The sequence below is a fragment of the Rana temporaria genome, chromosome 2, assembly GCF_905171775.1.
Source record: "Rana temporaria chromosome 2, aRanTem1.1, whole genome shotgun sequence".
NCBI lineage: Eukaryota > Metazoa > Chordata > Amphibia > Anura > Ranidae > Rana > Rana temporaria.
The window spans coordinates 112161947-112189417 of NC_053490.1; the positions used below are offsets into that span (position 1 = coordinate 112161947).

At 43.4% G+C, this 27471-nt stretch overlaps 1 protein-coding gene across 1 annotated transcript in view; it reads left to right on the forward strand.

The window, feature by feature from the left end:
• Positions 1-24283, forward strand: part of ENDOU (endonuclease, poly(U) specific) — a 74040-nt gene extending 49757 nt beyond the window's left edge. The window contains exons 9-12 of the mRNA XM_040340768.1: positions 4942-5055; positions 7883-7989; positions 19175-19317; positions 23568-24283. Coding sequence (XP_040196702.1) covers positions 4942-5055; positions 7883-7989; positions 19175-19317; positions 23568-23679 — 476 coding nt within the window. The 3' untranslated portion in view covers positions 23680-24283. The remainder of the gene's footprint in view (positions 1-4941; positions 5056-7882; positions 7990-19174; positions 19318-23567) is intronic.
• The last annotated feature ends 3188 nt before the right edge of the window (positions 24284-27471 follow it).

The following is a 27471-nucleotide window of genomic DNA, read 5'->3' on the forward strand; positions in this document are numbered from 1 at the left end:
TCTCTCTCCCACCCCTTCTCTCTCTCTCTCTCTCCCACCCCTTCTCTCTCTCTCTCTCTCTCTCCCCCTTCTCTCTCTCTCCCACCCCTTCTCTCTCTCTCTCTCCCACCCCTTCTCTCTCTCTCTCTCTCTCTCTCTCCCCTTCTCTCTCTCCCACCCCTTCTCTCTCTCTCTCCCACCCCTTCTCTCTCTCTCCCCCTCACCCCTTCTCTCTCTCTCTCCCCTTCTCTCTCTCTCTCTCCCACCCACCCCTTCTCTCTCTCTCTCTCTCTCTCTCCCTCACCCCTTCTCTCTCTCTCTCCCACCCCTTCTCTCTCTCTCTCTCTCTCTCTCTCCCTCACCCCTTCTCTCTCTCTCTCTCCCCTTCTCTCTCTCTCCCCTTCTCTCTCGCTCTCTCCCACCCCTTCTCTCTCTCTCTCCCACCCCTTCTCTCTCTCTCTCTCCCCCTCACCCCTTCTCTCTCTCTCTCCCCTTCTCTCTCTCTCTCTCTCCCACCCACCCCTTCTCTCTCTCTCTCTCTCCCACACCCCTTCTCTCTCTCTCTCTCCCTCACCCCTTCTCTCTCTCTCTCTCCCCTTCTCTCTCTCTCCCCTTCTCTCTCTCTCCCCTTCTCTCTCTCTCCCCTTCTCTCTCGCTCTCTCCCACCCCTTCTCTCTCTCTCTCCCACCCCTTCTCTCTCTCTCTCTCTCCCCCTCACCCCTTCTCTCTCTCTCCCCTTCTCTCTCTCTCTCCCACCCCTTCTCTCTCTCTCTCTCTCTCCCGCACCCCTTCTCTCTCTCTCTCTCTCTCTCTCCCCTTCTCTCTCTCTCTCCCACCCCTTCTCTCTCTCTCTCTCTCTCCTGCACCCCTTCTCTCTCTCTCTCCCCTTCTCTCTCTCTCTCCCACCCCTTCTCTTTCTCCCTCACCCCTTCTCTCTCTCTCTCTCTCTCTCTCTCTCTCTCCCCTTCTCTCTCTCTCCCACCCATTCTCTCTCTCTCTCTCCCACCCCTTCTCTCTATCTCTCTCCCACCCCTTCTCTCTATCTCTCTCTCTCTCTCTCCCCATCACCCCTTCTCTCTCTCTCCCCCACCCCTTCTCTCTCTCTCTCTCCCACCCCTTCTCTCTCTCTCTCTCCCACCCCTTCTCTCTATCTCTCTCTCACCCCTTCTCTCTCTCTCTTTCTCTCTCTCTCACCCCTTCTCTCTCTCTCCCTCACCCCTTCTCTCTCTCTCCCTCACCCCTTCTCTCTCTCTCTCTCTCCATCACCCCTTCTCTCTCTCTCCCTCACCCCTTCTCTCTCTCTCCCCCACCCCTTCTCTCTCTCTCTCCCACCCCTTCTCTCTCTCTCCCACCCCTTCTCTCTCTCTCCCACCCCTTCTCTCTCTCTCTCTCTCTCTCTCTCCCACCCCTTCTCTCTCCCACCCCTTCTCTCTCCCCCACCCCTTCTCTCTCTCTCTTTCACCCCTTCTCTCTCTCTCTCCCACCCCTTCTCCCACCCTCACCAAGCCCCTCTCCCCTCCCAAATGGACACTAACAGGTGACAGCAAGTGAGAGTTAGTGATCCCATCCCTTCCCAAGCACTGCCACTTAACCCATGCCCCCAGCACTGCCAGTCTGCCACTGGCCTCATCCTCCTAATGAAGGACTACAGGTCCCAGCATTAGTCCCTTAGAGCTGAGGATCTGACATGCTCCCCCAATGGACGGGGTAGGAATCGGGTAGGTCAGTGTAATGATCAGGTAGGTCAGTGTAGGAATCAGGTTAGTGTAGTGGTCAGGTATTTCAATGCAGCAATCAATTGGGTCAGTGTAGGGATCAGGAAGGTCAGTGTAGTGGTCAGGTAGGTCAGTGTAGGAATCAGGTACAGTAGGTCAGTGTAGTAGTCGGGTAGGTCAGTGTATGTGCAGTTTTTACCCCAGATCCCTTGTGTCATTTGTATTTCTTTTGTGGTATAAAGTACAGGGTTTTATATACAACTTTAGTGCCTTAGATATAAACAGCATTTGTTTCATGTATGTTAGCCCAACATCGCAAGAACAATTACACTCTGTGAATCTAAGCAGCTGCAATGTTGGGCTTCCATACATGAAACAAATGCTTAAATAGGTAAGGGGCGGGGCCTCTCGGCCACGTCATATGGCGGCACTGCCTCCTTGTGATGTCACCGACCGCTGCTTGCTGGGGGGGGGGGTGTCCCTGAATGGCTGTATGGAAATGTGGTCACCCTATTCTAAACTGACCTTCATAGTGAGGGTCGGTTTTTGGAGGTAAGTGATTACCCTCTGGGCCTAGGGGAAGGGGGAGGATTGTGTCCTTTCACTTGGAGCACACTTTCACTCAAGTGTGATTTTGCACTACTGGGATTTATGTTTTTCACTTGGGACCACTTATTCTTTTGAACTTCATTTGAATATGTTTTCAACAGTTTATTTGTGTGCAACACATGAGCTGTTTTGGGTAAATATGAGCTGTTTCTAGATAAATAATTTTTGTCCCTTTAATACATTATTTGCAGATTTTTTGTTGTAGATTTGTATTGCAATATGACATCTGTATAGATCTTTATGTCGTTTTCAGGACAACACTTTTATACACATGGGGCCAGATTCAGCATTGAATTATGCCGGCGTATCTATAGATACGCCGCGTAAATTCAAAGCTGCGCTGGCCTATCTTTTTTCTGTATTCAGAAAGCAAGATACGCCGACATTAGCCTAAGATCCGACTGGCGTAAGTCTCTTACACCATCGTATCTTAGGGTGCATATTTACGCTGGCCGCTAGGTGGCGCTTCCATCGTTTTCGGCGTAGAATATGCAAATGACCTAGATACACCGATTCACAAATTTACGTACGCCCGGCGCTTTTTTTTACGTAGTTTACGTTAGGCTTTTTCGGCATAAGGTTACTCCTGCTATTAGGAGGCGCACGCAATGTTAAGTATGGCCGTCGTTCCCGCGTCGAAATTTGAAAGATTTACGTTGTTTGCGTAACTCGTCCGTGAATGGGGCTGGACGTAATTTACGTCCACGTCGAAAACAATGACGTCCTTGCGGCGTACTTTGGAGCAATACACACTGGGAAATTCCACGGACGGCGCATGCGCCGTTCGGAAAAAAGGTCAATCACGTCGGGTCACCAAGAATTAACATAAAACACGCCCCCTCATCCTCATTTGAATTACGCGCGGTTACGCCGGCCCCATTTACGCTACGCCGCCGTAACTTAGGAGGCAAGTGCTTTGTGAATACAGCACTTGCCTCTCTAACTTACGGCGGCGTAGCGTAAATACGATACGCTGCGCCGCCGTAACAATGCACGCCCCTACCTGAATCTAGCCCATGGTAGGGACATCACGATACACATGATTTCCAGCGCAGCCCAATGCATCTGGTGTGAATCGGTCCTAAAGCAGGCTAACCATAAAAAACGATGGGACCTATTTATTTGCTATTTTATTACACTTTTTTTTGCTGGTTCACAACTGTTCTCTAGAAATTTTACATTGTACACATTGTTGCAAAGACAGATGTATTTCCTATGCTTCTCCATCTAGTGGTCGTATTTCTCTACTGCCTATAATATTGGAACATTCATTTAGAAGAGAAAATAGCCAAAATAAAATTCCGTTTTGCCCAATTTACAGAGAACAAATGTACATGCAGAGTTTCTGGAACAATGACTATGCAAGTTTATAATAAAGAGACCCCATATGTATAGCTGTCATGTTTTAATACACAGCAATGAAATAAATGGTGCTATCTTGTCACAGACAACACAAAAATAAATAATTAAATAAATGTTGTGTGTATATATATATACTGTGGGCTAGATTCAGATAGGTGAGTGGAACTTTAGATCCGCGTAACCTATCTGATTTACGTTACGCCGCCGCAAGTTTTTGAGGCAAGTGCTTTATTCAGAAAGCACTTGCCTGTAAACTTGCGGCGGCGTATCGTAAATGCGCCGGGCGGTCGTTCGTTTCTGAATTGGCGGAAATCCTCATTTGCATATTCGTTGTGTAAAAAAACTACGAAACGCCACCTAGTGGCCGGCCTGGAATTGCAGCCTAAGATCCGACGGTGTAAGACACTTGGCGGATCTTAGGGATATCTATGTGTAACTGATTCTCTGAATCAGTCGCATAGATACGACCGGCAGAACTCAGAGATACGATGGCGTATCAGGAGATACACCGTCGTATCTCTTTCTGAATCTGCCTGTGTGTATATATCTATATCTATCTATCCATCTCTATATATATATATATATATATATATATATATATATATATATATATATATATATGTTGTCTTTATCTTCACTGTAATACCTTGATTTTGTGAGTTTGCTGCACCTGTGACAGCTTTGCTTTAAAGTGTTACTAAACCCACAACAGTAAAATCAGTCTGTATATGCAGTAAAGCATGCTTGTTATACTTACTGTGGAACTTAAGGGGTTAATCCTCTGCATTGTGTAAAAAGTCTGTTTGATCCTTTCTTCTGTGATCCTTACCTTCATTCACTGTCCCCAATCCATTCCTAATAGTACAGAGCTGTTGGAGTAACTCTGCACATGCTCAGTTTGGTGTGTATTGATAGCATTTTTTTTTCTTGGGAGGGTGCATGTGATCAGCACAGGGCCAATCAGCACTGTCCAGACAGAGGGTCAGAGCTCCTGTAGCCTTAAAGGACAGTCAGAGGAGAATGAAAACTCCTCCTACAAGCTTTTACCAGACACTGATAAAAGTCACAAGACTGCTATATGCTGCTGATATATACTGCTGATAAAAAAAGTATTTGGCAGTCTATATTTACTAAAATAATTGCATTCCCATGTTCTATGTGCTGCGGGAGACCAGATATAGTGAATGCTGGGTCCTGGGTTTAGTAACACTTTAACTATTACATTATCTACATCAAGCAGTCAAGTGACTGAGAAATATGATTATCATCCACGCAGGCCTATACACTTCAGAAAAGGAGTTTGCTGATGACCTGCAGAAGATGTGGTTTGGACTTTATTCCAGGTCCTCTGGAGAAGAAGACTCAAGTGGATTTGAGCATGTGTTTGTGGGTGCGTATTGTCATTTATTACAGTTATGTGATTTCCATCTTCAAAAAACAAAACATAGAATATCATCCAATCAAATGGGAAAAGCTTTATAATTATTGTAAGATGAATCTAAACACACCTTTTCTATGTCGTGTTGCTTTGTTTGCTAAAAGCCACATGTAAAGGCAAATCTAAATCTAAAGTGAGAAAAATGTAATGTATTGCAGCGTTCTAGTCCTTAGATGTGGTAGCTGCATTCGTTTTTTCTCCAGCTTTTTTCCCAATTTGTTTTCACCTGGGGATCTGGCAGAAACACACTTTGGCTATGGTTACACCTGCACTTGGAGTGTTGCAGTAAAAACGCACACAATGGAGCCACATTACTTTACCCCCTTCAACTCCCTCTTAAGCTGCAAAGGGAGTAGGGGTGTTCACATGCTACAACCATGATGAGATCAAGCCCATGCATTCCAAGGTAGAGGAGAGACCTGGGGTCTTATAGACCCTAGATGCCTCCACAAAGAGGACCTGTCATGCCTTATTTCTATCAAAAGGAATGTTTACACTTTTTGTGATAGGCATTAAAGTAAAAAAATAAATGAAGTGACAGTGTAAAAATAAAATAAATAATTATAAAAAATAAATTTTTAGGTTCCCCTGTCCCCTCCTGCTTGAAGCAAATGCATATGTAGGTTGCGCCTGCATATGTAAACGGTGTTCACACCACACACATGAGGTATTGCTGCAAAAATTATAGCGAAAGCCCCTCTGTAGCTCTAAACGGGTAACCTGTAAAAATGTTTAAAATGTTGCCTATGGAAATACCGTAGTTTGGTGCCATTTGACAAGCGTGCACAATTTTAGAACGTGACATTTTAGGTATCTAGGATATTTACATGTAGGAGAAAAATGTCAGAATTGGCCCGGTAGGGATGTAGTTAAAGTGAGAGAATTATGGTATCATGAGAGAATTATGGAAGCTGCTATTTGCTGCCCTCCTGATAAAAATGCTAGCTTTGCAGTTATACAATGAGAGCTCCCTTATTCAATTTCCTAGCATACTGATCCCCTGGTGTAATTTCTGAATGTTGCCACTAGATGTCTCACTGTACTACAGTTAAATAAAAGCAGAACATTAATAGCAAGTCTGTGAATAGAGTGATAGAATAGATCTGTGCAGGTCATGTCTGACCATAGGTGTGCGCAGCCTATTGCATTAGGGTGTGCACCCCAAAATACAAACACATTTGCGTGTGTGTGTATAAATATATAGGGCAGTAGGGCAATGGACAGCATCGGTAGAGCAGTGGACGATGTCAGTAGTTTATTTTTCAATTACGTTTTTACAATTGTATTATTTTTTTATAACATTTTTATACAATAATTTTTATTAAAAAAAAATATATATTTAGGTGCTCCTATGGGGGGCTTTGGTGAAATATCAGGGGTCTAAATATGCCCCTGATGTCTCACTTTTGAGACAAAGAAAAGGGACCGGGGACATTCCCCAGTCACTTCCTCTGCAGCCAAGCAGCGGGGGGGATCTGCCCAGCACAGGGTAATTTGGGTGTGCCCAGGCACACCTGGCACACCCTGTGTGCACGCCTATGTTTCTGACCCAAGATGGGTTCATTTGGATATAGTTAAAATCTACATCTATCAGCTGATCTTGCATGCCAGTCCACTGTACTGGTACACTCTCCCTATACATATGTATATTTCCTCTATTTATTTCACGGCTTTAAATAAAAACCTTTTTAACTCTTATTCTCCAATTTATTACATAAAGTTAATCTTCTCCATTAAATAACTCTTTAATCACATCACAATTATTCACATCTGGGATTACCTTTGAGATTATTTGCATTAATACACCTCAATAATGCAAAAGCCTCCGTTTAGGTAAATCATTTTTTTTTTTTTTTTTTAAATCAGCAGAAGGGACATTACTGACATTTAATGGAAAGTGTTTCTTGTGCTGCTGTCGGCTGTCATAGTGGAAATCCTATGATCTCTCCCATAACCCGCAGCCATAATATTCTCATGCTGTGGGGGATAATTCTAGTGTTGGACTATGACTATGTCCGCCCCTTTCACCCCCACTTCCATTCATAGAAGCCATACTATCGTTTCCATGAATGAAAAGTGAATGCCTATTTTTTAGCATGGCTGAGCTATGAAAGTCCCATACTATACGTATAGGTACAACACCGTTCATCTCAAATGAGATCCACAGAGATCAGCTAAAATTCATAAAAAGTTTATGGTTACTCCCAAAGGCCCGTACACATGATCGGATTTTCCGACGGGAATTGTGTGATGGCAGGCTTTTGTCGGGAGCTGAAAAAACACGTAGTTTCATGCTTGTTGGATGGCAATTGTTTGCCGTTTGTATGCTCCTTCAGACAATTGTTGTCGGATTTTCCGACAACACATGTGGGATAGCATGCTTTAAAATTTTCAGACAACAAATGTGTAAAGTCGTATTATCCGATCATGTGTACACAAGTCTGTCTGAAAAAAATCCAGCAAGTATAAACATGCATGCTCGGAAGCAATGCTCACCATAAGACAACATTAGCAGAAGTTGCCCAAAGGGTGGCGCTAAAGAGCTGAAAAACCACGTAGTTTCATACTTGTTGGACGGCAATTGTTTGCCGTTTGTATACAAGACAGGTTCGCGGCCAACACCCTTCGGACAAAAGTCCTACGCTTTGTCCCTGGAAAATCTGATCGTGTGTACCAGGATAAAGAGTTTCACTGAAGCTCAGGAGTTTTCTAAAATGGATTTTTGCTTTAACACTCACTGATTACTCTTTAATGCATTTTTACTGTGCTAAATCCTTAGGGGAAGTAAAGAAAGGCAAAGTGTCTGGATTCCATAGCTGGATCAGATTTTATCATCTGGAGAAGAAAGGAATGTTGAATTATTTCAGCCACAATTATGATGGACCGGTAAGTTTCTTCCTATATGGACAAATCATTTGCAGCCAGTTCTCAGATACTGGACAAGGACAACCATCCATTTTTAAGTCTTTAATTCTAATTTGAAGGGTTTTATTTTGAGTCCTGCTCTGGGTTTAGTCTGTATTGGCCATGTTGGAAGGCTGTACACAAGTTGGGGTAATATGGATTATATAAGACAATATCATCAGTTGCCCTGAAGAAGAGACTTTGGGGCAGATCCACAGAGCGAGTACGCCAGAGTATCTACTGATACGCCGGCATACTTTCAATTTTCCCAGGTAAAGCCAGGTAAGGTACGGCGGCGTAGCGTATCTCTGATACGCTGCGCGGGTGCAGATCTCTGTGGATCTGCCCCTAAGTTCTGAGCTCTAGTAAGTTTCATCAGCCCAACAACAGACTGGTGGCTAGTGGATCACAGAGGCAGCCAGTTGGTGGTAAACAAAAGCAGCACAAAAAAAGACGAAACCCCAGGTTATGACACTTACAGCCAGTGACAGTTTTCTCCTATAGGACTATAAAATATAAGCGGAGAGCAGAAGAGTTTGAAGCAATGCCTTGAGTTACTTAAAGGGGTTGAAAAGGATTTTTTTTCCCCCCTAGATACCTTCCTTTACCCTAGTGCATTCCTCCTTCACTTACCTCATCCTTCCATTTTGCTTTTAAATGTCCTTATTTCTTCTGAGAAATCCTCATTTCCTGTTTTTCTGTTTGTAACTACACGCAGTAATGCAAGGCATTCTCCCTGGCATGGAGAAAGCCTCTTGAGGGGGGAGGGGGCGAGCAGGAGTGTCAGGACGCCCACTAACACACAGCTCCTTTCTCTATCTACAAAGTAGAGTGTCCTGACCCTCCTGCTCGCCCCCTCCCCCCTCAAGAGGCTTTCTCCACACCAGGGAGAAAGTGTCGCATTACTGTGTGTAGTTACAGACAGAAGAACAGGAAGTGAGGATTTCTCAGAAGAAATAAGTACATTTAAAAGCAAAATCGAAGGATGAGGTAAGTGAAGGAGGACTGCACTAAGGTAAAGGAAGCTATTTAGGGAAAACAAAAAAGTTCCTTTACAACCCCTTTAATGTGTGACCAAGATACAAGTAAAGTAGAAACCGGCAGGTTGGCTATGGCAGAGCAGTTAATAAGCAAAACATTATAAAAACACAGCAGCAGAAGCGTCAAATCTGGAAAGATGTAGTGAGCAAGACTGCCCCAAGGGGGAGTCATTGATAAAGAGAAAACTAGATGCTTAGTATACTGAGGAAGGATTGTTTTTTAGCTATTTTCATAAATGGACCGGGATAAATAGAATATGCTAAAGAAGGTCGGCATACAGCTGGAGCAATGCAATGGACCAAAATAACAAGGTTTTATTTGTCATTTTAAGACTATTGAATGGACTGATATTTTAGAAGTTGGAGACAGTAAACGTTTTTTTTAATGTGACTTTGCCTTTGTTACACCTCGCTGATGTTGCTATAGGTAATCAAAAATCTGCATGTGGAGTATTTGAATTTGCAAAGCAGTGTTATTCCTAAAGTATATCCAAATCCAAAACTCATTTTAGTTTTGGATGAAGTAGTGAGGGTTAGAACCCCTGTCAGTTTTTGATCTCATCTGTGTGCCCACTAGGGATATCCCCCCCTCTGTGTCTGTCCTGTTAACCACTGTCCACAGCACTGAAAGTGTGGGAAAATCCAAAACTTTGAGCTGTCAATAAAACAGAAAAATAGAAGAAAACTTCTGATGAGGACACTTGTCCCGGTGTCTAAGCAGGTATTTTGCTCACTTTGGAGAGATGTCTTCTTACTTTTTACCTGTCTATATCACAAAAACTGATAGAGGTATTCCCAGTGGCACACAGACTATTTGACTGGGGTTTTAACCTTAATTTTTTTGCCAAAATGCAAAAAAAAAAGGTTTCCGCTGTGATTTTTTTTTTTATTAATGTTATCAATGTTGGGGTAGATTCAGAAAGCAATTGCGTCTGCGTATCCATAGATACGCAGCGTAATTGCTAATTTGCGCCGGCGTATCGACTTTTCTGTATTCAGAAAGCTCGATACGCCGACTGCAGCCTAAGATATGACTGGCATAAGGCTCTTATGCCGTTGTATCGTAGGCTGCATTCTTACGATGGCCGCTAGGTGGCGTTCCCGTAGTGGTCAGCGTAGAGTATGCAAATTGCATACTCACGCCGATTCACAACCGTACGCGCGCCCTGCGTTCGCATTTTACGTAGTTTGCGTAAGGCTGCTCATGCTATTAGCAGGGGCAGCCAATGCTAAGTATACCCGTCGTTCCCGCGTCGCGATTTTTAAAAATTACGTCGTTTGCGTAAGTGAATCGTGAATGGCGCTGGACGCCATTTACGTTCACGTTGAAGCAAATGACGTCCTTGCGACGTCATTTACCGCAATGCAAGTCGGGAAAGTTTCCCGACGGAGCATGCGCACTACGTTCGGCGCGGGAACGCGCCTAATTTAAATGATCCACGCCCCCTACGGGATCATTTAAATTACGCGCGCTTATGCCGGCCAGTTTTACGGAGTGCCCGCGCAAATTACGGAGCTACTGCTTTGTGAATGAAGCGTAGCGCAAGTAATTTACGGAGGCGTAGCGTTAAAACGGTACGCTGCGCCTCCGTAAGAGTGCGCAGCCCTACCTGAATCTACCCCGTTGTTGCTATAATCAAAGTTCATGAAGTATTCTATTTCTGTTACTTTGTTACTAGCAGTGCTTAAGACAAATTTAAAGGTAGCCTTCTAATTTTCACAGGCACATACTCCATACCAGTACAGTGGAACCTTGGATTACAAGAATAATCCATTCCAGGAGAATGCTTATAATCCAAAGCACTCGCATATCAAAGCGAGTTTCCCCATAGAAGTCAATGGAAACAAAGATAATTCCTTCCGCATTGACTTCTATGGCATGCAATACCACATGTGGCCAGAGGTGGAGAGCCTCGGAAATGCTTGGGGACAGCTTGACTGAACTCGGAAAGGCTCCAATCGGCTCTGCTCCGGCACCCCCGCACCTCTGGCCAAATGTGGTACTGCTCGCCCCATTAGCTTGAATTCTGCTAATTTTGCAGTGAGAATTTTTGTTAAAAAAAGTTGCTTGTTATTCAAAATGCTCGTTAAACGCATTATTTATAAACCAAGGTTCCACTGTATTGGCGAACCTTGGCACCCCAGATATTTTGGAACTTAATTTCCCTTGATGCTCATGCACTCTGCAGTGTAGGTGAGCATCATGGGCAAAGTAGTTCCAAAACATCTGGGGTGACAAGGTTCCCCATCACTGCTCTATGCTATGTGTGTAAAGAACAGTTTTCTGGAAAGTCAGTCGCATTCATTTTTACTCTAAATAAATAATTCTGAATAAGCTGGGATATTAAATTATCTGCAATACAAAGAAATTATCCTTTTGAAAAAAAAACAAGCGGTACCCCATATCCACGACACACTACTTCTAAAGGATTCACAATTTTATTACATTATAACAAAAACAATATTGCATACAATGTCAAATTAAAAACAAAGCACAGAAATTGCACCCTGCTGCATTATTAGGGATGATTTCCCAAAATTAGATCCAAAAAGCAGGCGCCAGTATGCTCTGCATTTGGGAAACACAAACTCCAAAATGTTTACTCCTTTACATGTTTTGCGGACGTAACCACTTTCTTCTGGAGGTACAGGGAGAATTTAAATATTTTAAATGAGAACAGACAATTCACATAATATCGCTAAAATTATAAATATAACTACTGCAGCTCCGGGTGGTTTTACCCCCTTCATGATCAGGCCATTTGCTGCTATGCGGCACTGCGCTACTTTAACTGACAATTGCGTGAACATGCAATCCTGTACGCAAACAAAATTTATATAATTTTTTTTTTTTTCACACAGAGCTTTCTTTTGGTGGTATTTGATGACCTCTGGGTTTTTTTTATTTTTTATTATATAAATTAAAAAAGGGAACCCTTTTAACAGTTTACTGAACGGAACAGTTTGCCAGCATAGTGAACCAGCAATCCAAAGAGAACATTTAAAATAATATGGATTAGCCCACTTTGATTACATCCCTGTTTGGGTAAACAGATTTAATCATTGCAGTTAACCGCTAGCTCAGCAGCATTCCAACTGTTCACTGCACAGTTAAATAATAAATACATGTGATCATATACATGCCAGCATTTGATGGTCACTCATTTCCAGACAACCAATAAGATGACACATATGGTATCCCATGGGCATCAGTCACTCTTCCCATGGGCATCAGTCACTCCTGGGCTCAATACAGCAGGCCCCATTCAAATTATGGGATGGGTTAGCAAGCCGATATTAGGAAATTTACAGGTGTTTTGATAACTTTAAAACCGCGTACACACAGTCGGTCCATCCGATGAGAACGGTCCGTTAACCGATGAAGGAGACTGATGGTCTGATGCGCCTACACACCATCAGTTAAAAAGCCGATCGAGCCCAACGCGGTGACGTAAAACACAACACGTGCAGAGAAAAATGAAGTTTAATACTTCCAAGCATGCGTCGACTTGATTCTGAGCTTGCGCGGGTTTTGAACCGATGCTTTTGCGTACTAACCATTGGTTTTGACCTATCGGTTAGGCGTCCATCGGTTGAATTTTAAAGCAAGTTCAACATTTTTGGACCGAAGGATAACTGACCGATGGGGCCCACACACGGTCGGTTTGGACTGATGAAACTGAACTTCAGTCCGTTTTCATCTGTTTTGTCCGATCGTGTGTACAGGGCCATACTATAATTTGTTGCTTTCTGGGTATGTATCTAGAACATTGTACAGTTCCTCATCAGTTTCTAAACACTTTCAAACTACTTACCAAATGTCCGGAAATTACTATAGGCATTTGGTATGCAGATTAATAAACCATCCATCACTGATTATCTAGATTTAAAAATACATGTACTAAATTACAATGAATGCTGCCATTGCTGACCTCTCCTTCTGAACAAATCAGTTTGCTGTCTGTTATTCTGATCCAGTGAATTCACTACTTTTTTAATCACTATCTACTGATCAAGCATGCAGATCAGGAGCTCCGACTCCACTTTCCTGATCTTCATGCTTGCTCTGTGTCAGTATTTCCGAGAGTAGTAAAACCACAGACAGCCAAGCAAGTGGCATTATCAGAAAGAGGTCTACAAAGGCCGCCCATATTCTTTCCTTAGCATAGGTTTCCTTTAAAGTCAGTTGTTACTTTCAATAGAAAGACCCGAGGATACCTTTCAGTTCCATCTCCTGCCCTTTTACAGATTGACTGTATGGCTAATTAGTAATTTGTGACAAGCAAGTAGTTCTTTTAACTTCAAGTGGGTCACTTGTCTAACTCTTTGTTTCCTTTCCTGGTGGGTGGCCATACTCATTCAGGCTCAGTTTACTCTTTCTTCTGTTAGCCGCAGTAGTCTCAGCCTCCTTCAGTCAAGTTTGGTCAATGACAACTAAGCCTGGTGCTGCAGTACATGCACACATGCATCTCAGTACCAAGATTTCCACATTTAAAATGGGCAGGTTCCAGCACAAGGGAGGAATTGTATCTCCCTCAATAGGTCTTGCAGCACTTAGCTGCCTAGCTGCTAATACTGCATTCAGTAATGTAACTCCACATTGAGAAACAAATGACAAAGACATATACGTCTCTAAGGCCTCGTACAGACGAGGGGTTATCCGCTGGAAACGGCTTGTACACACCATCGGATCAAAATCCGTGCGGAAAACATCCGCGGTCACGTGTCACGCCGTCGCCGCGACGATGATGCGGCGACGTGCGCGACGCTGGAAGGTAAACACTTCCACGCATGCGTAGAATCATTACGACGCATGCGAGGGATGGGAGCGGACGGACTGATCTGGTGAGTCTGTACAGACGACCGGATCAGTCCGCTGGACTGGATCCCAGCGGATAAATTTTTATCCGCTGGGAATGCGTCGGCTGGATTTTTATCCGCCGGGAAATGTCCGCTCGGACGTACAGACGACCGGATCTATCTGCTGGAACTGATTCGCGGATCAATCCCAGCGGATAGATCCGGTCGTCTGTACGAGGCCTAACAGGGCTTAATAAAATAATGTCTCTGAATTAATGACTGGTACCACCAAACTACTGGCAGCTCTACATTTAAAAAACAATAAACATGAAACAATGCAGTTGGTTGCAGTAGGCAAGACCCTACAGCTGGCTATACAATAGTAGAATTTCATTTGAAAATGTTCGTTCAATCTTCAAATTGTTAGTGGGGTTCAAATCAACATTTGTTTTCCACGACAGTGATGAAGGAGAAGGAAGCAAATATTTCTCAAACAATACATTCCTATCATTTAGTTTGTATTAAGAGAAAGAACATGCAACTAATATACATTACATTTTTGGTTGAAGTACAGCCACTGGAGATGGTCGTCATACAAACAAAAAAGCAAATAATACCGTAACACAAAATGTTCTACTCGCCAGGGCAGCTCACCAGAGGTTCTTGAAGAAGATAACCTTAAGGATATCTAAAGCTTAATTTTTTTCTTAAAAAAAAAAAAAAAAAAAACATGTCAGTTATACATACCTCCTCTGTGCAGATGGTTTTGCAGTGACCTCGATCCTCCTCTTCTGGGGTCCCTCAGCCATGCTCCTGGCTCCTCCTCTTTTCGAGTGCGCCGTTGGAGAGCTGCTCTCCCTTGGGGGACAAGTGCGGACACGCTCCCGTGTCCTGCTGCTACATCTATTGACACAGACAATAGGACTGCGCTCCGCCCCTGTCTCCCGCGTCATTGGATTTGATTGACAGCAGTGGGAGCCAATGGCTGTGCTGCTATCAATCTATCCAATCAGGCTGGAGCTGGTGTTCGAGTTCAGGTAAGTAAAAGGGGGGCAGCTGCATTACAGGAGGTTTTTCACCTTAATGCATAGAATGAAAAACCTTGAGGGTTTACAACCCCCTTAAGTACAGAACCCATTGAATAACAGAGTCTAGCATATTCATATTAGCCCAAAGATATTGTATCCAGGTAAAACAGGAAATATCACAGGAAAGGCTATGGCCATATTAGCTTAGGGTATTTTAACAAGTCATAGACCAGTGTTTCTCAACTCCAGTCCTCAAGGCGCCCCAACAGGTCATGTTTTCAGGATTTCCATCATTTTGCACAGGTGATTTAATCCGTTTCACTGCCTTAGTAATTACAACAGCTGAGGGAAATCCTGAAAACATGAACTGTTGGGGTGCCTTGAGGACTGTAGCTGAGAAACACTGTCATAGACATATGTGATTTTTCTTAGGCGATGGAAAGATCTAACTACTAGCTAATAGTCACCAGTAAAAATTATAACAGTGAACGTAGTTTTCAGATCTAAAAAAAATATTCATTCCAAAATCAAATTACAAATTTATTAAAAGCAAATTAAACTTTGCAGTACTTTCGAACAACATTTGTTCAGTCATCGAATGTACAAAAAAACGTTCATATGTTCATACAAGTATTTGTACGAAAGTTCATTCAAAAATGTACCAATGTATAGATTTACTTTTCCTTGGTTTAATTTAGATAAACAAATTACATAAAACAGATTCAGTTTGAGGCGTACAAAATGAGGCTTTGGAAGCAATGATGAGATGCTAATGTTCCTTTCAGGCCAGCAGTGTGTCATGCAGTATAACATACTTAGTATTCCCTGTATGACAAGCCATCCCTGAGACCCAGAGAACAGAAGCAGAGCAAACACAACAATTAGATTTTGTCCTGAATGGCTGTGATACAATTTAATTATTAGCCGCCAACATATCGTCCTGTTGACACTTCAGATATGGTTGTTTGAATGGAAAAATTGAGTTAAATTCAGAGCGTTCATTGTCATAATAGAACTTCCCTGGCCAGATGCAGGGGATGAGAAGAGGTCACTAACTATGACCCCCTACCAAACAGTTATTGTGACCTCTTTGATCAAAGATTTGTCAAGATGACTGATTATTTACTTCTTTTCAAAATGCAAAGTAATAAAACAAAACTGGCTTGGAGGAAACCCATATGCATCATATATGAGTCATATAATGCAATACATTTAAGGCAATATTTGTTAAAAGAAGTCCAATCTACGTGTATTTGTCTGCATTCATCGTGATAATTTGGTCATTCACTCTGCAAATGTATATTATTTATAAGGTGGTAAAGGCAAATGGATAACATTTTATTTTTTCAGGGGTGCTTATGTGTTTGTTGGAAGTTAGCATGGGTGAACATAGGAATCAGACAGTTTATAATTGTATTTGTAAATCTTGATCAAAGACACTCATGTTGAATTTTCGCAAAATGCTAGTACAATATACAGAATCAAGTGCTTCATAGACTCTACGCATTTTGCGTATATTCACTTCATCAGATGCAAGTGATATGGTGTCTGCAAGCTAAAAAACAAAGTTTCAAAATGTAAGAACGTTGAAACACACCCCCTTTAAGGCCTCGTACACACGATAGGTTAACCAGAGGACAACGGTCTGAAGGACTGTTTTCATCGGTCCAAACCGATCGTGTGTAGGCCCCATAGGTTATTTAACCTTCGGTTAAAAAAATGTCAACTTGCTTTAAAATTTAACCGATGGATTGCTAACCGATAGGTCAAAACCGATCGTTAGTACGCACAACCATTGGTTAAAAATCCATGCATGCTCAGAATCAAGTCGACGCATGCTTGGAAGCATTAAACTTCATGTTTTACGTCACCGCGTTCTGACACTATCGTTTTTTTAACTGATGGTGTGTACGCACGATGGACCATCAGTCAGCTTCACAGGTTAACCTAGGACAAAGGTCCTTCAGACCGTTGTCCTCTGGTTAACCTATCGTGTGTACGAGGCTTAAAAGGGTTAGTGCTACTCAAACTCCTGTAATTTAGTCATAAGACCAATGCTTAAAGATCAGCTTGAACATAAGTTTAAAAAATATTGTAACACTTCCAGATGGTGACAGCACCCCAACAGGACAACCAATGAATGGCAGAAAATAATGCACAGATAGAAATAAGAAATCTTGGCAGCAGATAACCACACCAAGAGTAGACAAGAAGAAATCCTAGGAAGTAATATACAGTGAAAAGCCAGTAAATAACAAACATATATTCCAATATTTAGAAAGAAAACTTCCACCAAGCACTCCCTAAAAGAAAAAGAGTGCCCTGTGTGTAAAAAATGATCTAAAAAAAATGTGCACCAATGATACCAAAATAAGATCTCTTTTCCTGGAAGATACATCAGAAACTCTAGCCAGAATTAGCATTATGCCATCATCCCTAATATATAATGACAAAAGAATGGCCCTTTGGGATTGGAACTATGTGGGCACTATCCAAGAATCATCAAATACTGATTAAAAAATTTAATGTAAAAAGTAATATTTATTGGTACAAAAGGAGTAAAAACATTTCACTGAAGACACAGATTTTGCGGCATAGAAAATATAGCAACATTGGTATTACTATATAGAAATATAACAAATGACACCTTACCTGTTTCGAAGATTCTTCTTCAGAGGTGTCAAAATTGCTGTCTGCAATATAAGTACAGATATAAGTACAAGGAATGTAAAATACATCACTAAATACTAAGAACAAAAAGTGGATAAGTTAAAGGGGTTGTAAAAGTTTTTTTTCCATAATAAGCATCCTTTACCTGCAGACAGTCCTCTTTTCACTTCCTCATTGTTCGTTTTTGCTCAGAAGTTGCTCTATTCATTCTCTGTTCTGTTCACTTCCTGCTTGTCTGATTGTTACTCACCACCGTGAAGGGAGGCTTTACTGCGGGGGTTAGTGACGTGCTCGCCCCCTCCTGGGAACTACATCTGTGCGGCAGGACACTCTCTACGTGTTAGAGACTTCAAGGAGGTGTGAATTACTGGGCGTGCCTCAATGCATACTGGGAAATGTAGTTCTTACATGAATGAGCGCCGCAAACCAGGAAGTGAATGAGAGAACAGAAACTAGAACGCCAGAGGTGATATAGATGAAGGAATTGAATAGGTATTTACTTGTTTTTTAACAGAATCATTACACTAATCTGTCTTTCTACCTTGCCAACATTAATTTTAGGCAAAACATTTTTTTCCTTTTACAACTCCTTTTAAAATGTAATAAAGTGACTCCAGACAATCTAAGAAAGTGAACTGCTTCTACAGTGAGCTCTACTAGGTTCATGACAAACAGGCTTTGGCATTAAAGAACAGAGGGCCAGATTCATAAAGAACTGCGGCGCCGTAACGTATCGTCTTTATGTTACACCGCCGCAAGTTTTCAGTGCAAGTGCCTGATTCACCAAGCACTTGCTTGTAAACTTATGGCGGTGTAACGTAAAGCCGTCCGGCGCAAAGCCCGCCTAATTCAAATGGGGCGTGTACCATTTAAATTAGGCGCGTTCCCGCGCCGAACGTTCTGCGCATGCTCCGTGTCAAAATTTCCCGACGTGCATTGCTCGAAATGACGTCGCCCGACGTAATGTTTTGAATGGCGACGTGCATAACGTACTTTCGTATTTCCGGACGTCTTACGCAAAAAAAAAAAAAAATTGAAATTTGATGCGGGAATGACGGCCATACTTTAACATGGCTCGTCTAAAGTTAAGCCATGAAAAAGCAGGCCTAACTTTGCGACGGGAAAAACCGACTAGCGGCGACGTAACGAACGCGTGTACCTTCGTGGATCGCCGTAAAAGCTAATTTGCATACCCGACGCTGGAAAACGACGCAAACTCCACTCAGCGGCAGCCAAGGTATTGCATCCTAAGATCCGAAGGCGTACAAAGCCGTACGCCTGTCGGATCTTAGCCAAATGCCGTCGTATCTTGTTTGTGAATAACAAATTAAGATACGACGCGGCAAATTTGAAAGTACGCCGGAGTATCAGCAGATACTCCGGCGTATCTTGTCTGTGAACCTGGCCCAGAATACTCAAATACGGGCATTGTGACTTGATCTGGTGTTGGCTTGATGATGGTAATGGTGATGTGGATGAATATGGTAGTAGGCAAACACTGTTTAAAATGATTTAAACTATAGAAAAAGATTCAGCTTGGTCTCTGTTCATTTTCTGCATCATAAATATGGCCCTCCGTTTATAAAAAGAGATCTTAAATATATTTAACATATTTTCATTCTTTTCTAGTGGGAAACGTATCCAGATGTGCTGGGTAAGCAGTTTCATTGGGATGGTTTCTTAAAAGAGGTTGGCTCGCAGTTCATTGGATCAAGCCCTGAATTTGACTTTGCAATGTATTCCTTGTGCTTCATTGCTCGTCCTGGTAAAAAGTAAGTCTAACAATATAATACTTTTCCTTCTATATAATTTACTAAATTCAATTTGCCTCTGTTGCCATCCTTGAATGGATAGATAATAATACATTTACATTCAAAACAAGTATTTAAAACATTTCTAATAATCGTCATCAGTTTTGAGACCAAGGTCCTTTGGCAGCAGAAGTGCTCTCACCCTCCCCAGCTCTTTAATTCAGCATTACAAAACAAATTTAAAATATAAAAAAAAGGATTAAAAAAGCTAAGGTAAAGCAGTCAATTAAATTAAAAAAAGTCAACTACAAATATATTATTCTGTCACCTGTATACCTGTCAAAATGATAGCTTAATTATGAAGATTGCACAGGGAGAACTCAGCTCTTCCTGTGTAGTTGTCAGAGCTCTATGACATCAGGGTGCTGTGCACTGTTTATCAGAAGTACACTGAGCTCCTAATACAGAGCAGCCATATTTCCCACTGACAGGGGAGCAAAATCCTGCTGGTCATACAGGCAGAGCCCCAGTTTCTCTATGTAAAGCAGGCATGTCCAAAGTCCGGCCCGCGGGCCAAATGCGGCCCCCTTGTTGATTTAATATGGCCCCCCTGGGGATTTGGATATATATTGTTTGTGGCCCCCAGGGCCAAAAAAGATATACACCGTATTTATCGGCGCTGCCTTGGAGGGGACAGGGAGGGGGCAGGACGAGCATCGTCAGATTACATGAAGAGAATCTCCTGTTTACTCAGCAGCATCTGTATTGGAAGTCCCGTCTCCTGGGATGCCATTGGACGATGGTTCTGTCTATCATAGGAGGCGGGACTTTGTATTAAAGAGGCCACAGAGTAAACAAGAGATTCTCCTGTTTGTAATCTGTCGGCACTCGTCGTGCCCCCCTCCCTCTGCCCTACAAGGCTGCATATGGGCATTGATCAGGCTGCACTGATGGCGCGTGTGAGGCTGCACTGATGGCACGTGTGAGGCTGCACTGATGGCACGTGTGAGGCTGCATTTATGGCACGTGTGAGGCTGCATTCATGGCAATGGTAAGCCTGTGCGTGTTATACGCTGATAAATACGGTATATCTAAATATCACGCCCCCACCCTCATCCTTAGTCCTGAGCAGTGCTCTGGGATTCGTTGGAGCCACAAAAGAAATATACACAGTATATCCAAATAAAATGCCCGAGCTCATCTCTTCACCACACACAGCCACAAAGGCAAGAAAATTCTTGTTGGGCAGTGTATTAGTGCTCAGACGAACACACTTAGACTGAATTTTAATGGTTCAAAGAATGTCAGGCAAAATAGTCGGCCCTTACTCATGTTCACTTCATCAAATCTAGCCCTCTTTGAAAAAAGTTTGAACATCCCTGGTGTAAAGTATTGAGCTGTTAGTTTGACAAGTCAGTCTTGCACAGTGCTGGAGGTGGTCATGTGATACAGACAGTAGAAGCTCCCTTGTCAGTTGTGCCCTCCCCCGCAGTATGGCACTCAAGGCGTGTGCATCTCTTCTTCTGCTTAGGCCCAGTCCTGATGACCATCTAGAAACGAATGTTCTCCAACAAAAACCATTGCAACTAACAGCTGCTATTTCTCTAACTTTCCAATGACATTGTGCACCTAGAGCAGTGGTTCTCAACCTGGGGGTCGGGACCCCCTCGGGGGTCAAATGACAATTTGCCGGGGGTCACCGAATTCTGGGCTGTTCCTGAAGCCCGCAGTACTCTGACTTTTTGCAGCCATCCAGCTGGGCTGCTCCTGGAGCCCTTGCCCACCCATTCAGTTCACGGCATGGCTGTGGGGCAGAGACTAGAGGTCAGCTGACTGGTGAGAAATGTGAAGTTGGAGTGACTGGAGGAGACCCTATCTCCTGATTTCGGCATAGGGGTCACTGCTGCGAGACACCACAGAGCTGGAGACACAGTGAGTAAAACTACCTGTGATTAGAGTTGCCATTTAAAGTCCCCACTACAGTTCTCAGATCAGCAGATGATCTTGATCAAGAGCACCTAAGCTGGCTGATCAGAACTCCCCGCCAGCACTCCTAAAATGTACCAGAAGGGGTTTTAATACTGTACAAGTGTAAGGGACTTAAGAAGCCCTAAATGTCCGTGGGCTAGGGGCGCAAATTACTTGTCCGGCCTTAGGTGCTGACAACCCATGCTATGAAAATTCTACTGTTGGGGGTCCCCACAACTTGGTAAATTTTATCAAGGGGTCATGGCACTAGAGGGGTTGAGAACCACTGACCTAGAGTGTTGAGGTTATCATTTTTTTTCCATGACCCCCCCTTTTTCAGGGTGATTTCAGGGTGATCATAAGAGGTCATCATTTCAATTGCTAAATATTTGTTAGACACTTGTCAAATCTTTTAAATAATCATCTATAACCAGCCCAAGGACCCTTCTGCACTCCCAATTTCACACTTGACCCCCTTCTTCATGACCTATTACAGGGTTTGTTAACAGAAATTTACTATCTATCCAGATTGGGAGAAATTCATATAGACACTTTTAAGAATTCCCTTGCATTTCAATGCATGACAGGTGCAGCAGCCGTGGCTTTGGGTGGATGAGGCCTAATGAGGAACGCTGAGACTAATATCCTATTAGGTTTACATTCTGTTTGAATTGTTACTGCCCAAATTTGTGACCATATTAGATCCATGATGTCATGAGCATCCCTGCTTTTGTGTGTACATGCAGCTGCAGGACAGGGAATACCCCAACCACATTTAATTAACCCGGAACTGACAGTTTCTTCCTCCAGGATTCAGTCAAACATTGAACTGAACCCAAGTTAATGCCTAGTCTTGAGCAATTATTTGGAGCCAACGCTGGAGCAAGTGCATGTAGACAGACAATAGCTAAAAAAGGCTGGAGGAAATCAGCAGCACTGAGATGCAAAAAGGGATGCAAACAAGCTATAGGCACCTGGTGGGCTTGAGTACCGGCCAATCAAAATAAAGATCTGGTAATTGACAGCTAGTGAAGTGTCTGCGTCACTCATAGGCCTTGTACACACGACCGAACATGTCCGATGAAACATGTCCGACGGACCGTTTCCAAGGCTGAATTGTCCGTTGGTCTGATGTGTGTACACACCATCAGACCAAAATCCCCACGGACAGAGAACGCGGTGACGTAGAAGACACCAACGTTCTCAAACACGGAAGTGCAATGCTTCCACATATGCGTCGAATCAATTTGACGCATGCGCGGGATTTTGGGACGCTGGGACCAGCGGACATGTCCGATTAGGTGTACTAACCATCGGACATTTCCGACGGACATGTTTCCAGCGGACAAGTTTCTTAGCTTGCTAAGAAACTTTTGTCCGCTGGAAACCTGTCCACTAGGCCGGGAAACCTGTCCACTAGGCCGTACACACGGTCGGACATGTCCGCGGAAACTGGTCCGTGGACCAGTTTCAGCGGACATGTTCGGTCGTGTGTACAAGGCCATAGAGGCAATAAAGGAAAAAATGGCAATTGTTTGTGATATGCAGTGCTTAACCACTCTCTGCCCGCCCACAGTAGTTTTACTGTATCTGTACATCACCTGGCACATACACACTGGTTTTCCCCTTGGATTGCAGTTCGCGGTAACTGCCCGCTTTGAGCGGCCGGGATGTCACATGATCGCTATGTGATAACATGATCTCAGTGTTAACACAACTGATATGAATTGGTTTCATTCTTAACAGTTGTGCTTAATATTGTGATGCTGTAATTGGCCCACAGCTATTACATGGTTTCTGGGCCAAATCAGCACCCTGTACCATGTGGTTAGCTGTAGCCAACCACAGATCACTAGTAGTCACAGCTGTTATGACTGAAACCATTAATGACAGTTCAAAACAATGTTGTTAAAGCGATAATTACTTTAACAGCAATCAAAGTGTAAAAAAAAAAATCCCTGATCACCTTTACAGAGTAGTACAGTGTCACTATAGTAACACTGAACTACTCTGATGAAAGTATGTGAAAAAAAAATTGTGCAAAAAGAAAAAAATGTTTTTAAAAACAGAAAAAAAAAAAAATTTAATTAAAATTATTTTTTTAACATACTGTCACCAGTCAATATCCCTGATCACTGCTACACCAGTCATATGATGACACGGTATTGCACTGGTGACAGTATGTAAAAAACAAACGTCATCTAGTTAGTGTTTACAGCCACTTTAAAAATGACCAATGTTCTTGACTTGCCCCAGAAATAACTAAACAAAATACCAATTATCTCTCAATATTTTTTTTGCAGGTGTACAATCTCTATGGATGGACATGAAATAGCCATTCGAACTTATGAATGGACCAAGAACACCTATGGAAAGGGCAAATGTTATATCGCCACAGCCTACCCCGAGGTTTAATCTAGTGACTGACAATATCACTTTATCACAAAAAAAAAAAATGCAGCTGTTTCTTCTACACATTCCAGGAGGCTATTTTGTGAAATGGACTGGAATTTCGGAGAATGCACCCATTCTATATGTTAGTATAATGTTTGTTGAGGCAAAAGAGACCAGACAATGAAACAGGTCAGCTTGTCACTTGTGTTATTAACATTCTGCCCTTCCTTGTGTGGCCTTTTTACAAATACAGGTCAGCAAACAGAACAGACCCTTTTTAACATAAGATAAGCTAAAAATCCATTTTAAAGAGAATGCATGTGTTTTCCTATATTTTCTTTTTTATGTTCAGGACTACAAAAATACAGTTTACAACAAAACACTTGTTTTTCTTTTTAATTGGGTTAACATGAACTTTAGGAACGAATGTAATGTTTAACAATTTTATTGATTTGCTACAATGTTGTGAATAGGCTGTACTGTGAAGAGGCCAGAATAATCGGAGAGCTCTTGCTGGACTTTCCTATTTTAAAGCTCAGCATGTTCTGTAAACGGATTATCATGGGACAAACATGTATTAGATGTTTATTTGTGAAATAAAGAATGAAATTAATAATTAAATATATATACAGTAATTTCCATTTTAGGGGTAACTTTTCTGGTTTTTGATGTCTCGTTAACCATTGTATCTAATGTATATCATTTTGGATAGAGTATAGAGAAGGGGTTAAAGCTAGTGTTGGGCCAAACACCCCCCTGTTCTGGGGGTCACAGCAGAACTCCTGAAAAGGGGATTCGTTCTAACCCAAATGGTGAACCCAATTGAAGTCTATGGGAGCCGAACAGGAAAAATCAAAAGTGCCCATTATGAAGGCTTATATGCAAGTAATTGGCCATAAAAGAGGTATGGGGGTCTGAGTACTGCCCTGGGAGACATGTATCGATTAAAACATATATATTTTCAGGAGCAGTGTTTTTTTTTTTTTTTTAATTATTTTTATTGAAGAATTTTTAACACAAAAAACAAAACAATAGACAAGACAGGACATAAACAGCTCAACTCTGTACAGCACTCAAGGGGAGACAGCTGATATAACAGGTTAACATTGATCCTTGCAGTGTATACATGTTGTCAGGATAATACATACAATGACCGGCATTCATATAAAAAAAAGGAAAAAAGGGAGGGGAATCTGGGGGAAGGCGGCAGGTGTCATCCCAACAACCATGTTTTAACCAGCAGTCTCGGATTCCTCCACCCAGCCCCGCCAGACCTTATCGTATTTCTGTGGGCATCCGCGATTGTGTCTCTGTACAGAGGAAGGCTGGCGTTCACCAGTCGCCGCCACTGCACCAGAGATGGGGGTGAAGGTTTTTTCCAATGCATGGCAATGTTTTTACGGGCGTAGAAGAGCAGCAGGCTAACTAAAGTACATTTGGCTGAGGTTCGGACAATGTTCTCCACTATGCCCAGAAGACATATCTCCATATTTAGAGGCAATTGTGTCCCAGCAATTTTGTTGGTCAATTCCAGCACCGCCTCCCAGTAATGTACCACCTCTGGGCACTTCCAGAAAATGTGGGCGAAATCACCCGGGGGTGCGCCGCACCTCCAGCACTCCTGGGAGTGCGTGGGGGTTCATTTTGTGTAGCCTGTAGGGGGTGAAGTATGCCCTATGTACAATTTTGTATTTCACCAACCTGTCTCTAACTGACACCAAGGTAGTGAAGGGAAGGTCCCATACCTCATCCCAGTCGTCCGTATTTAATGTAGGGATGTCAGTGTGCCACCGGGATCGCAGTCCGTCAAGGGGAGGGAGGGACACAAAGAGTAGATAGGAATACAGGTGCGAGGTGAGTTTCACAACACAGTCAAATCTAAGTGTCCTCTCCAACTCCGACTGGGCCACGATGCAGGAGGATAGAGGGAACTGAGCTGAAAAGGCATGTGACAATTGAAAGTATCTGAAAAGATAGCGGGCAGGTAAATTAAACTCGGACGAGAGCACGGTGAAAGGCTTCAGCACGTTCTGCGGCACAATATGGGAGACTAATTTCACGCCGTACTTCGACCACGCAAAGGTATCTAGTAACCAAAAGAAATGGGCTAAGGTAGGGTTTTTCCAGATCGGGGCGTTGGGTGAGATTTCAGTGGGCTTACACTTTTCAATGGCGAGACCGGTTCGCCACGCCCGCAGGGTGGTGAGCATGGAGGGGGTCAGGGAGTATGGCGCGCAGGGGCCCCGGAACAGCAAAAGCTGGAGGGCCTCCAGCGAGCCAACTACCGAAGCCTCAAGGGCAGTGGAGGCGTTTGTACCATCCGGCCGCAACCACCAAGCCTCCGTTACCAGCTGGGCAGCGAGGTAGTACTTGTAGCAGTCTGGAAAAGCCATCCCACCCTGCGTCCGTGGCCTCATTAACGTAGTTAGTTTATACCTCGGCGGGGAGGGCCCCCAAATAAAGGAGGAAAATTTTTTATTCAACTTATTGAAAAAGGACCTAGGCACCCACTGCGGCGAGTGGCGGAAGAAATAAATGAGTTTGGGGACAATTTTCATTTTGAGGAGATTTACCCTACCCAGACCGATAGAGGTAGGTTGCCCCATGCCCTAAACTTGGATTGAGCTTCTACTAGAACCGGGGAGAGATTAAGGGGGATAAAGTCAGAGGCCAGGGCAGAGACATGTACTCCCAGATATTTAAATGTATCTACCCAGCAGAGGGGGCTGTTAGGGGGAGGTAGATCTGGCCGCCTGGTCTATCGGGAACAGGAGGGATTTGGACCAGTTCACTCTGAGGCCGGTGACCGGGGCGAATGTGTCCAGGACAGTTAGCGCGCCTTGCAGGGAGGGGCCCGCGTCGTTCAGAAAAAGCAGCATGTCGTCTGCGTATAGGGCCACCCTCTCCTCCAACAGACCCACCCTGAGCCCCCTAATATGGGGTGATGTACGGAGAGCCTCCGCCACCGGTTCGATGGCAAGGGCGAAAAGGGTCGGGGAAAGAGGGCAACCCTGCCTAGTGCCACGAGAAAGCTGAAAAGGGACGGATAAACCACCACCCAGACGCACCGACGAAGTGGGGGCCTTGTAGATCACCTGGAGCCATGTTATGAAAAGCAGGGGGAATCCCATCCGACGCAAAGTTTCCCATAGAAAAGGCCACTCGACCGTGTCAAAAGCCTTTTCCACATCCAACGAGGTTACGTTCCTCGTTCCTGTATTAATGTGTTGGGTATTGATGTTAGTAAAAAGCCTCCTGAGGTTAACGTCCGTAGACCTCCGGGGCATGAACCCCGTCTGGTCGGAGTCTATGACCGTGGGCAGCATGGGGTATAACCGAAGAGCTAGGAGCTTGGTAAGTATTTTAAAGTCGGTATTTAGTAATGCAATGGGGCGGTAGGAGGCACAGGAAGTGGGATCCTTGGGAGGTTTGTAAATCAGTGTCAAGTGGGCATGGTACATGGAGGCGGGGAGGCTGCCCTCGGCCAGGCACATGGTGTAAAGCTGTGCCAGCAGGGGGGTTAGGAGGCCCACATGGGCTCTATAAAAATCCAGCGGGAGCCCATCCGGCCCGGGCGCTTTGCCCGGTGGAAAGGACTGGATGGCAGGAGCAGTGGTTTTAATTATGTTTGAACAATATGAAAAAAATGAAAAATGTATTTTAATTTTGTGCCTGGGGGTCCCCTTAATGTACCTGTAAAGTGGTGCATCTGTAGCAAAAGACACTACAGCAAAAATGAAATTTAAAAAAAAAAAGTAAAATCTCATTTAAAATGACTCACAGTTACAATTATCGGTACCCGGCTATTAAAAG